At 44.1% G+C, this 13,363-nt stretch overlaps 1 protein-coding gene across 1 annotated transcript in view; it reads right to left on the bottom strand.

The window, feature by feature from the left end:
- The window catches only part of Blnk (B cell linker), an 80,626-nt gene that overhangs the window by 56,831 nt on the left and 10,432 nt on the right, over window positions 1-13,363 (bottom strand). The window contains exon 2 of the mRNA XM_029536639.1: window positions 2,670-2,735. Within this exon, the coding sequence (XP_029392499.1) occupies window positions 2,670-2,735 (66 nt within the window). The remainder of the gene's footprint in view (window positions 1-2,669; window positions 2,736-13,363) is intronic.

Here is a 13,363-nt window from a genome sequence, read left to right on the forward strand (position 1 = left end):
AGAGAGAGAGAGAGAGAGAGAGAGAGAGAGAGAGAGAGAGAGAGAGAGAGAGAGAGAATGAAGGAAAAAAGAATACCACAGCCCACAAGCCAGGAATAAAAAGTGTATTTTGAAAGTGATGAGCAACTGGCAGCATACACTAAACCCACACTTTGTAACTCAGTCTTTGTGATGGAGGAAACAGTGTGCTCAACCATGCTTCCTCCTCTCAAGGGAGAATGTTGTCCGGTGTCACAAGGGAGCCCAACTGCAGTTCCTTTGAGGCAAGGAGTCCTTGACTTCCATGGTTATGGTCATGGTAGCTAGATTTTCCATCATCCAGAAACGTGGCTTGTCAAGAAAAGCACTCTAGAGGCTGGGAAGATGCTTGGGGAGTCGGGGTAAGAACATCGGCCCTGCAACCATGGCAATACGAACTCATATCCCTGTTACCCACATAAGAAGCCAGGCATGGCTGTGCATCTCTGTAACCACAGACTTTGGTAACAGAGAGAGAGGCACATCTGGAGAGCTCTCTGTCCAGCCAAGCCTAGCAGAAGCAGTGAGTTTCCAGTTCGGTAGCATGCCCTGTCTCAAGGTAGAAAACTGGAGAGCAATAGAGGAGTGCATGTGTGCATGTAACACACACACACACACACACACACACACACACACACACACAGGGAAAAGTGCTCTAGGGACAGCAGGCAGAACGTTTGAAATGGAGACTGTCGGGATCATTGGCTACCAATGGCTTCTCTCATATGACCGACCACGAGAGAGAAACCTCACATCACTGAGACCGTTGGAGCTGCAAATCTGGCAGCTGGGGCAATCCACAATTGCTAGTGACTCTGACAGTGGCTAGTGTGGGGAACGAGATGCCATAGTGGAAAGGGTAAACAGAAATGACCTCACACATCTGCCAGCCCCAGGACAGAGCCTGTCCTCCTTTACAAGATGACCCCATCCCCTCACAGAGGACCACAGCCTCCGCCTTTCAGTCCCCATGTATGCTGAGGCTCCTGTACAGGTTAGGTTCTAAGAACAATCAGAGAGAATGAATACACTGTTCTGCAGACATGGAGAAATGACCAGGGCTATGCTGCCGTTGCCATAAAACTGGGGAGAGGGAAATTTAGGAATAGTGATACAACTTTAATTTTCACTTAGACATTCTATTTCAAGAGTTTAGATTAATGGAGAACTTGAAGTCTGAGAAGACCCTCCCTTGCGTATTATCTTTCACAACTAAATGGAAAGGTATGACTAGAGAATTTTGGTTGATAGGAAACTATCACTCCAGAGAAGGTATCAGTTCAAACACACACCCTCACCTTTAACATACCTACCGATCCATAGTTGGTTTGTTTAATCATAACATAGTTATAGTAGACTACTAAGCAGCACTTACAAAAAAATATGATTTATTTTTTCATACTAATAAAGCTGTCCATGGTAACAGCAACACCACCAGCTGGGAGAACTGTATATGCAACACGATGCTGCTTGAAACAGAAATGCCTGCGTGTACGTACGCGCAGTGTTGGCATATGCATGCCTGAGTGAATGTAGACAGATAAGTGTGTATGAATCACCGGGATAGCACATTGGCTGATGCCTGTTTGGGGGAGGGGCTTAGAGAGGGACTACGCGAAAGTGAGCAGTCCTGATACATTTCAAATTCGTCAGATTATTTTCATGGTGAATTTGTATTACATTAATAAAAAAATAAGGGAATTTAAAAAATTGAACATTAGGGCTGGAGAGGTGGCTCAGCGGTTAAGAGCACTGATGGCTCTTCCTAAGGTCCTGAGTTCAAATCCCAGCAACCACGTGGTGACTCACAACCATCTGTAATGAGTTCCGAAGCCCTCTTCTGGGGTGTCTGGCGACAGCTATAGTGTACTTACATATAATAAGTAAATAAATCTTTTTTTAAAATTGAACATTAGGCAGAGTGTGATAGCAAATACCTTTAATCTTGGCACTCACCCAGGAGGCCGAGGTAGCTATATCTCTTTGAATTTGAGGCCAGCCTGGTCTACAAGTTGAAAAGCCACCCAGGGCTACATAGTGAGATCCTATCTCAAAAGACGAACAAAACAAAATGCTATTTCATCTTGACTTAGACTTTGAATAGTGAATGCAAGAAATATATATAATTTCTGTGGTGCGTGCGTGTGTGTGTGTGTGTGTGTGTGTGTGTGTGGGTGTGTGTGTGTGTTTTAAATTAAGGACTTTTTGATGCACATGAAAGCCCAGGATTGTGACTTTGCTTCTTCAAGAGCTTGATGAAACCTGATTTTAAGGCAACGATGAACGAAGCAGCAAGCAAACTGTAGACTAGTGACAAGGCATCACCCAAAAGCAAGCCAAGCTTGCCTCAGCAGCACCCAGGTAACGCTGGGCAGGAGCCAGGCAGAGATGCCTGTGCCTGTGCCCTTCCTGGCTTCTCCAGTTTTATACCCAGGCCCTAGCTCAGCAGTCCTCCAAGTGGTCCTCCTGCTCGGTGCCTTGAGTGGGCCGAGCATCCCTCCTCAGGGAGATGGGGATGGTAGACCCCTGAGTTCCCCTTCACTCCCTCGTAAGAAAGAGAGGGACATCACGGTCTCCACTGGCCAGCAGAGCTTTGCTCTCCTCTCAGCACTAAATGACTCAGTGCACAGAGATAATATTGACTAACTTACTTTTTTATCTTGTCCATTATTCCACCTTCATTGTTCTTAATATCATGGACCATCTTTTGAAGCTGTCTGTAAAAAAAAAAAATCACAAGCATAACATATTAACATCCAGGCTAATTTTTGCAATATAATTCTTACCTTCATCAAGAAAAGGCACTGGTCCTATCTGGATCACAAACTAATGCTGGCATATTTTTTTAAAGCTATTTTATTTAGTTTCTTTTATCTCTTGCTCTCTTCTAACCCTCTCCCCCAAGACTAGGTAGGAGAGAAAGAAGGTTTGCGGGAGGAAGGGGGCATAGGTATCTTTAAACTTTTTCTGCTGATTAGGGACATTGAGTTTTGGGGGGCTGGTTCCACAGTCAGGATATCTCTAACTTCTTGTCACTTTGCTCTTTGCTTCTGATCACTCACAAACCACACCACCACCAACCAGGAGCAGCAGAGGGGAAGCAGCAGCTTTCTTCCTTCTTTCTTCTTCCTTCTTCCCTTCTCCCTTCTCTTCCTCCTCCCCTTCTTCCTGTTCCTCTTCTTCCTACCCTTCCTCTTTTTCCTCCTCTTCCTCTTCCTCCTCCTCCTTCAGAACACCCCCCTGTCCCTCTCAGAACTCTGGCATTTCTACCCTCTCCGACTCCGAATTAAACTATCTGCAGCTGGCAGAATCACCCCCTGCCAGCACACACACACACACACACACACGAGGCAAATAGCCTGATGCTGTGAATAATCTGAAGCAGCCCCATAGCTCACTCTGGGATTGAAATGAAAACATGTTCACATAACATAACTAAGGTTTTTAAGAAACCAACATTTTCACTACAACCAGGGCAACTTTGTCATTTCTAATGGGTGTTCTAGAAATTACTAAGGAGATAATGACATTGGGCACTGTAACTTGACTGGCTGAAGCTGGAGATGCTGTTTGGTAGTGAGGTACATGCTGGCTCCATACCCATCACTGGACAGACAATTCTGGGTCTGTGAATGTAACTCGATTGTAGAATTCTTGCCTAGTGTGCTGAAGGGCTTCATGAAACAAGATAGAGTCATCCAGGAAGAGGGAACCTCAACTGAGAAAATTTCACCACCACATTGGCCTGTGGGCAAGCCTGGGGGTGTTTTCTTGATTGATAATTGATGCTGGGGGGCCCAGCTCACTGTGGCAGGTGATCCTGGCTGCTGTAAGAGAGCTGGCTAAGCTTGCCATGAGGAGCAAGCCAGTATGTACGTAGCACGCCTCCAGAACCTTGAGTTCCGGTCCTGATTTCCTTCATGACAGAGTGTGATCAATGACTATTTTATATTAAAATATATGCCAAGTGAAAGAGAAAAACCAATTCAAAAAGTTTATGTACTATTTGATTCCAACTGTGTACCTGACATTGTGGAGAAGGGAAAGCTACAGAGAAGATAAAAGAGCAATGGCACCTATAGGCTTGAAGGTCAGAAAGGCTGCAGCGTGAAAGAAACATCAACAAAGTTCTGTAATAGTAGACCCATGTAGTACACATGACTGTACTATAGTACCCATGAAAGGTACTGTGGAAACAATACTAAAAATGCTTGTCTTCATTCCAGTCTTCACTAGTAACATTCCTTCAACTACCCAAGCTTCCAAGGCGGATGCATAGAGAAGCATCTAATTTATACAATTGTGGCCATCTTGGCCTTACATTTTCTACCTAATATATGTGTGTATACAGATTGTGACCCAGAAATATGCTCAATGTTTGAATTAATTAAAAATAAATATAATGCATTTTCATTTCAACTGACACATAAAAGCTGAACATATTTATGGGGCCCATGTTGCATTTCAATACATGTATGTAATACATCGTATAGGTTTCACATTAGGCCAAATGTTACAGTTCTCCTTAAACAGTTATCACTTCACTATGGGAGAAACAAAATTTCCTTTTCCCTAGAATATCAGAACTTATTTGTACTATCAAACTAATTATCCACACTTAAGGACTGACCTCACACCCAACAGTAGGTGGCGAACACAAAGCCATCTTTGTGTTGATATTTTGGGAGATTTTGGTCTCATAATGCTTTGTCTGAGCACATTTGTACCTTAGAGGTCTTTTGCTTTTGTATTATGGTTTCTGACTTTGTGTTTTATGGGATTTATGTGTGTGCAAATGTGTGTGTCTCCCTGTCTATGTGTGTTTTATGTTCTTTTTCTTTTTTCTTCCCTTCCTACTCTGGCTTTTATTTATTTTCTTTTTTTTCCTTTCTTCCTTTCTTTTGAAAGATCATTTTAGACCTTTCTTACGGTGACAGAGAGAAAGAAAGGGTATGGATTTGGGTGGGTGGAGGGGTGGAGAGGATCTGGGAGGAGCTGTGGGAGAGAGACCACAATCAGAATAGATTACACGGACAAAATCTATTTTCACTAATAAAAAGGAAAAAAAATCCCTATAATTTTATTAATTATTGATAAACCTTTCCCCATCCCTTTTTCTCCACTTCCTTACCCATCCCCATTATGGGTTTTTTGTTTTGTTTTGTTTTTCAAGACAGGGTTTCTCTGTGTAGCCCTGGCTGTCCTGGAACTCACTCTGTAGACCAGGCTGGCCTCGAACTCAGAAATCCACCTGCCTCTGCCTCCTGAATGCTGGGATTAAAGGCATGTGCCACCACTACCCGCCCCCCCCCATTATGTTTTTGATGAGTGAATAATATTCTATAACTTGTATTTTCAAATTTTATTTTTCTGCTCATTGTGGGCACTCAGGTTGCTATTTCTTGTCGCCTATGGATAGTGCTCAGTAAGCAGCAATTTCTTCCATAAACAACTTCATTTCCTTCAGCACATGTCGAACAGCGGGATTGCTGGATCGTAGGGTAGTTTTATTTCTCTGATTTCGGGGGAATTTCCATATTGCTTTCCACAATACTAACTACAAAGTCTGTTCCCACCGTACTGTGTTCCCTTTGCTCCACACTTGTAATCCTACTTCATTTGATGGTGAGACCCATGCAGGAGGAATGGCAGACAGCTTTGGAACTCGTGGGATTCGGCCCACTGGATAGCATAACCATGATGGGCTCACCACTCTTGTGGCATGGCCCTGAGGACCACATGTCCTGAGGACTTCCTGCTGCTATGGCATTCTGTCTTGCTTGCTGCCCTCACATCCCTCTTGATCTAAGAATCGTATGAAAACTCAGAGGGAGCTTCCAGCCCCTCACTGGGCAGTATCTCTGGCACTCACAACATTCGGACTTGATCTCCTTTAGGCACTACTGCTGGAGCAGATTTATGATTCAATCACCACCCTAGGAAAGAACTTAAGAGATGCAGATTTCTAGACACCCTTAGAAAACATTCAGAAAAGTAAACTTGTTAGTAAAGCTAGGATAAGATGTTTTTGATACAGGCTCTGATGTAGAAAATCTTAGGGAACAATCTGAAGATCAGAAAAGAAAGTCACCCTCTTAATAGTTAAGCTAGGGACCCTTTATGATCAGGAACAAGAACAATGGCAGCCCTGACTGATGTGACTCTCGCTGAGGCTGGACTGCTGATGGTTCATTTCTTATTCCCATTTTTGCCCTCAGCTTCACGATACGATTTAAGAAGAATTGCTGCTGAGTAGATATGCATTCTGAGGGTTTAAAGTAGATATGACTGATTTTTATATACAAGTTTAGGTTTGTGGTTCTTTCAAGATTACTTTTAAAGATGGATAATAAAATAATTAATCTTCTCTTTGTAACCACAAGTTGCTGCCTGCCAGTAAGAGAAACTAGCTGAGAAAACTCCCTTGCTTGCTCACATTGTTAATCTATAACAAGTTGCTTAGTTACGAATGTATTTGAGTTTGGGGGAATAATTTGTCTTCTTTACCTGTACTACATAATGTTATTTCTTGTAAAGGTATTGAGGAACACATTGCTTTTTTCAGTCACTCACTAGAAGAAAACTAGGACATAATCACATTGTAATTTTATACTGCTTGAAAGACTTTGCTTGGGTATATAGGCTATAGAAGAAAGAATAAAATTGTTGAAACATTATTCCATCCATCAAATCTATCTTTCTGTCTGTCTGTCTGTCTGTTTGTATGTATGTAAAGCTTGTTTGGGTGTGTGTTGGAACTTATTCCATTCACCAATTTTGTGTGTGTGTGTGTGTGTGTGTGTGTGTGTGAAGAATCTTACTTTTTCCTTCAGCTCACACTGCACTCACTGGACCGTGAATAGGGGACACGGCATGCTGGTATTTGCTCTACTTCTCTCTCCCAGAGAAGACAGAATGCAAAGCAAGGTGATCAGAGAAAAACCCCTGGTGGCCTGGTCTTTGGATTAAGAGTCTCAAAGGAGAGCAAATCCAGCTAAGAGCAGATCTATTCCTTTCCTTTCATCCACTTCAACCTCAGCTCCAGTTCTTGGATTTCACGATTCAGGAGCTGTAAGGTTTGCCCTGCCACCTGAGCCGATCTGAGCCTAAGTGCTCCTCCCTCCCTGGGAAACGCTGTGCCCAGGCTTCAAGGCCCTGCACTCTGCTTCAAGGGCCTTCAAAGTCCCTGCTTCTAAATATCAAACTTCACCTGGCTGTTACTCCCTTCCTCACGGGTCTGCCGTAGCTCCCTGTGTCCACTGACCCTAGCGTGGCACTTTTATCTTGGCTGGTCATTACTGGAGCCCACCCTGATCGCTGTGGAAGCTTCCATCTCAGGAACCCTCAGGACCTCTGTGCTGATACAAATGGGAGGCCTGGCGTCTCTAGCTACTTGTTTCTAAGGTTAATTAAGAGTAATATTTTCTCTGTGATCCTCTGTGTCTGTCTCTCTGTCTCTGTCTCTATGCACGTGTATAAAGAACATATCCAGACTCTTTACTTTTTACTACAAATGTATGTTTAAAACTGCTTTTGTTTTAAACAAATATATATATATTTGTTTATATATATATGTATATGTATATATATATGTTTAAAATTGTGTGTATGTGTGTGTTTTTGTGTGTTTGTGAGACAGGGGTTTCTCTGGGTAGCCCTGACTATCCTGGAACTCGCTCTGTAGATCTCTAACTCAAAGAGATTCATATGCCTCTGCCTTCCAAGTGCTGAGGTTAAAGGTATGCACCACCATCGCCTGGCTTAAATTTATATTTTAAATTAAAATTGTTTTAATGAACAGTCCTAGGTCTATTGGATTTTTTTGTATGTTGGTTCTCTCTTTCCACCATGTAAGTCCCAGGAACCAGGCTTGGTAAGAAGCAAATTTAGCCAGCCTTTGAGACAGCATCTCCAACCCCTTTTGAGTGTTTACATAGTTTAATATTTTTGACTCCAGATTCTTTTTTAAGATGTTAGTTATCATTTTCATAGGAGTTCCATTTCAGTGTGGAGGCAGCGGGGGGGGGGGGCGGCGGGGGCGACTGAACTCAGGGCCTTGCATGTACTAGTTATGTGCTATGTCCCTGGCCCACATCTTAGTTTTTAATTAAATTGTAATATATATTTAATTTAGGGGAAAAATTTTCCAGGAAGCCATAGAAAAGGAAAACAATGGATCTTGTAATCTGCTGTCCTTGGATCGCCAGTCTTGAAGCTTCTGAGTTCTCTTTGAGCTTGCTGGCGTTTTGTCACCAGTCACATGAACAGAAATGCCAGACACTCAGAGCAACAGGAAGTGCAAAGGCTCAGAGGTAGGATCATCTGGGACCTTTGGGGCCTGATGGGAAACTCAGTGCAGCAACGAGAAGGAGAGGGGCTGTAAGCGGGATGCAGGCAAAAGTGAGGCTAACCGGAAATGGGGGCAGGCAAAAGTGAGGCTAACCGGAAATGGGGGCAGGCAAAAGTGAGGCTAACCGGAAATGGGNCAGGCAAAAGTGAGGCTAACCGGAAATGGGGGCAGGCAAAAGTGAGGCTAACCGGAAATGGGGGCAGGCAAAAGTGAGGCTAACCGGAAATGGGGACAGGCAAAAGTGAGGCTAACTGGAAATGGGGGCAGGCAAAAGTGAGGCTAACCAGAAATGGGGGCAGTCAAAAGCAAGGCTAACCGGACGGGGGCAAGTGTCAAAATCTTCCTACAGGATCATGATGAGATGAGTCCCAGGTAGCCGGAAATGTTCAGGGACAGTTCCCGGGGTGTGCCATGATTAAGGGAGGGACAACGGGGACATTGTGTGCAGGGGACACTGGTGGCCAATCAGACCTCTCTCTGCTGAGCCTGCTCCCAGAATAGTGAACCCACTGAAGACACAGGAGGATGTGAGGTTTCCTCCTGGGAATTCAGGCGGACAACTTTCAAATGCGACATTGCTGCCCAAGTAGTCTCAGAAAAACAAAGCCTGTGGAGGCAGCTCAGGGGTAGAGCACGTGAAACACAGGGCCACTGGTTTTAGTTCTGTCACAGAAAGAAAGAAGAGAGGGAGAGAGAGAGAGAGAGAGAGAGAGAGAGAGAGAGAGAGAGAGAGAGAGAGAAGAATGAATCTCTGGTGTTAAAGTTCTGCTCAGTGTGCCATGTTGGAGTCTGTGGCAGAAAGACTAACAAGAGCAAAGGCTTGCCATCGTTTAAAACTTCTGTCTCTCTGTGTGCGACTCATGCAAGGGTTCCGTGTGGTGTGCACGCGTGTGTTGGTGCATGTGCAAGGAATCACCCTCTATCTCTCTTCCACCTTCTTCACTGGGTTGGGGGTGGGGGGGAGTCCATCAAAGCCAGAACTCATCACTATGGCTGCTCTTGCTAACTAGCTTGCTCTGAGGATCCTTTGCTGCCGCCTTCTGAGGCTGGAATTGCAGGTGAGCCGCCATGCCCACGGACTGGGTGTTCTCATGGGCTCAGGGGATCTGAACTCCGGTCCTTAAGCTTGCATGACAGATGCTTTAACTGTTGTGTCATCTTCCTGGCCTCATATTTCAATTTTCAATATTTAGTTCTTAATGGGTTAGTTTTGTACTTTTTTTTTTATTTTGCTCAAAATATTATTTACCTTGATTTACTTCTTTTTCCAGACTCCTTGAAGTTTGGTGTTAGGAATTTTTTGTTGTTGTCTATTTGTCTTATTTGTTCCACAATTCAAGGAGCTGGTCAAGCTTGGAATGCAGAATTACGCTGAATACAAATCCGGCTGCCCTCTGTGATGCAGGACAGGGTCCCTCCCCATTTCCCAGCTTGCCCAAATCCTCCAACCTCTGAAAACTCAGAGAAAAGCCAAGGACTCTCAGGGCTACACAGAGTCCTTTCGGATAACTTCTGACTCAAACGAGACATCGCTGGCTCCCGACCCACCATTCTGAAGCAGACTGCCCTGCTATTTGCATGCCACAGACATCCTCCAACGGGCTTCTTCTCCCCCCACTTGAAGTCTAGCCTCCTTCCTCCATATTCTGGCCTCAACTTCCCCATGCCCACCTCCTCCAGCTTGATCTTCCTGTGGCATTGGTGGTGTTATATTTAGGTTTGTGAACTCAGCACCCATACCCGCTTCCTTCTGAACAATGTGATGTAATTACGGACATATTTTGGTGGTTCCTTCCATGGCAGGGTAGCCATAGTACGCCTCCTAGGGTTCCAATTCCATTTTATTGATGCAAATACTGAGGTCTAGAAGGAGCACGGTGCTGTTCCAGACTGTCTAGCTTTGAAATCCAGGACCCTTATTTTGTCTATGAAGTCATAGAAATTTAGACCTTGCCATGTTCTGGGTCAGTCTCCTCTTGCCCCCAGGGAAAGAATTAAGGAGATCTCTAGGGAGATTTGGTGACTGTCCCAGGGTTAGCTTAGTAGAAAATTGCTTTGTTTCTTTTGTGCAAATGTTCTCTCTAATCTTCCCCACCTGGCTCAGATCTCCTGTTGGGATTTATGGGAATGAGGCACCTCTTCCATCCTCGGCCACAACCCGAACTCTGACTGAAGCACAGACCGGGCAAGACAGGGCTAAAAGACTGAGCCACCCTCAGAACCTTGGAGAAGGAACCAGAACAGAAGTAACCCTTGGCATTTGTTCTGTATCGTGCACCAGGTATTGCTTGTGTCACAACCTCGCTGTAGAGCTCCTGGTTTTGTCACATTGTCTATCATGACAAGGACATTCTTAACCATCTTTCACATCTACAGTAGCATATTCATACTGCTATGAGATACCCATTTATAGAGATGAGAACATGTAGTCAGGGAAGTTGAAGGATTCATGTAGTCTTGTTAGTAAGAGGTGATACACAAATTGAAATGTGACCTCAAAGTGCATAACCTGTGCCCGCTCTGGACAGTACACTGATTTATTTCAACTTGGGCCCTTTTCTGGGGAGGTGACCAGCTTCACCATGAGCCTCTATGGACAGCATCCATTCTATCTTTGAAGATGGCACACAGTCTCCCTACTTGCCCAGCAGTCATACTGGGGACACATGTGTCCCCACCCCTGCCCGGTTATTGGCTTCCAAGGCCAAGCATTTTGCTGGAAGGGAATGTGAGTTCTTGTGCATCTCAGCCTTTAGGAACGGGCAGAAAGAAAAGAGGAAGAGGCAGATGGCAGTGGGAGGTGAGGAGAGAGGGTAGTGTGTGAGAGTAGAAGGGGATGCTGTGGGGATCTCCAGGCCTGGAACATGTTGGTAGTGATCGAGCAGAGAAGCTGGAAGAAGCACCGTTATTTAAGGGCCTAGGCAGAAAGGCCCTGTGGAGTCTGGAACACAAGACCCCTGTCTGCCTGACACCATACCTCACAGCTCACAGCCACTAACCATGGAAAGTAGACCACAGAAGCTTCCAGCATCCTTCCCCTTCTCTATTCTCCTGCCAACATCTACAACTATTTGCTACTCGTGGCTGGCGTGTCTGCGCTGCTGAGCCAGGTTAGACACAGACAGAAAATGGACTGCACTCAGTACAATCAGGAACAGAGGATTCTACCAATATTATTTAAAATCCTGATCCCATTTACCCTGTCAGGCAGACTGACTGGGGACTCTCCTCATTGAGAGAGATGGGCTGACCAAATCCCTGTGCTATCCTGTCTTCACCATGTTCTTGGAAGATTTGCCTCTGGATATGACCACAAAGATTGTCATGGTTCTTCCTCTTTCCGCTTTCAGTGGCTAGAAGCCCTTGGTGCCTTCGGGGCTACAGCTTTTTTCTGTTCTCTGAGAATGCTGAGCCCTGCTGCTCTGGGGCTTTTACCACCCATGCATCATGGAAGGGAGTAAAGACTCTCCATGAGGCTGAAAAAAAAGAAGCAAGTTATAAACAGTTACAGGAGGCTTCTGTGTCCATAGAGAGGGAGGCCCTTGGGTGAGCTGTGCCTGTTAATTAATTCTCATATGCTCACTGTTTCTACCAGGTGCTGTCTAAGGAAGCTTAGGATGCCCAGCCTCTCCATTACCAGCGAAAACAACCCTTCCCCTGAGAGAGAGAGAGAGAGAGAGAGAGAGAGAGAGAGAGAGAGAGAGAGAGAGAGAGAGAGAGAACGACAAGAACAAGAACAAAACAGAGTTTCTAAACCAAAGCAGCTAGAAATTTTTTTGTAAAAGCAGGTGGTCAAGAAGTCATTCAAACCTGCTGCTAGAATATTCTGGAAATACTTCTCTAGGAAATGAATGTGTTTAAAGAATTTGAGTGTATCCTTTTTAAAGCTAACATAATGGGTCATGGAGGGGTGAGAGTCATTCAATTCACCCCTCCTATGATCAAAGTACATTAGATACATGTGTGAACCCCTCAGAATGAATCCTATCATTTTATATAATTACTATATGTTAGCAAAAAATGTTTAAGTGTACTTATCAAAATGCAGTATGTGTGTGTGTGTGTGTGTGTGTGTGTGTGTGTGTGTGTAAATCTCAAAACAAAACCCATTGTGTATGGTTAATGAATACTAACATAAACAAAATTTAGTTGACTCAACTGGAAAAAAGGAATCTTGCCTGTGACCACATGGTATTTATTGCACAGTGTTGCCACCTGCTTGACGAGGCATTCATTCCTGCAGCTAAACCTCAAAACATTGTTTAGAGTAAAGAGCAAGTCTGAAGACGTTTCCTATGTCCTGAAAACATTTGACCCAATTAAACTTTTCTTTCTGGGATTTGACTTAAAAAAAGAGACATTGGGGAACATCTTGTGTTTCAGGGGGAGGGGGTAGTAGAAAGTTGAAAAGAAACTTTGCAGTTCTCAAAAAGCCTGAAGAAATGTCCATCAAGAATACCTTTAGGGTTGTGGAGAAGGCACTCCATAGAGTTATCGCTACACAAGCAAGAGGACCTGAGTGTGACCTCCGAGACTCTATGTAACAAAGGTAGGTCCAGTGGGTGTGCCTGTAATCCCAGCACCACAGAGGCAGAGACAGGGTGACCTGAGAGCTTGCTAACCAACCAACCAGTATAGCTTAGTCTTTGAACACCAGCTTTAGTGAGAAACCAGACTCACAAAGTAGAGAGCAGTGGAACATGAAACAATAGTCTCTGGGGCTTTGGGTCTCTGGCCTCCAAACACATGTGCACACATGTACAAACACTCACACACTAAGTTATATATGCTTAAATAAACTCACATATGCACACACAACGTAAGACAAAGGAATACATTTAAATAGAATGAAGTTATATCTAATTGGTCAAAGAAAACTTTGACCAAGACCCCTTAAATAGACTGCATTATCAATTTTTAAAAATCTATCTATCTATCTATCTATCTATCTATCTATCTATCTATCTATATATATATATATATATATATATATAT

This window comes from Mus pahari, chromosome 1 (assembly GCF_900095145.1).
Source record: "Mus pahari chromosome 1, PAHARI_EIJ_v1.1, whole genome shotgun sequence".
Classification (NCBI taxonomy): domain Eukaryota; kingdom Metazoa; phylum Chordata; class Mammalia; order Rodentia; family Muridae; genus Mus; species Mus pahari.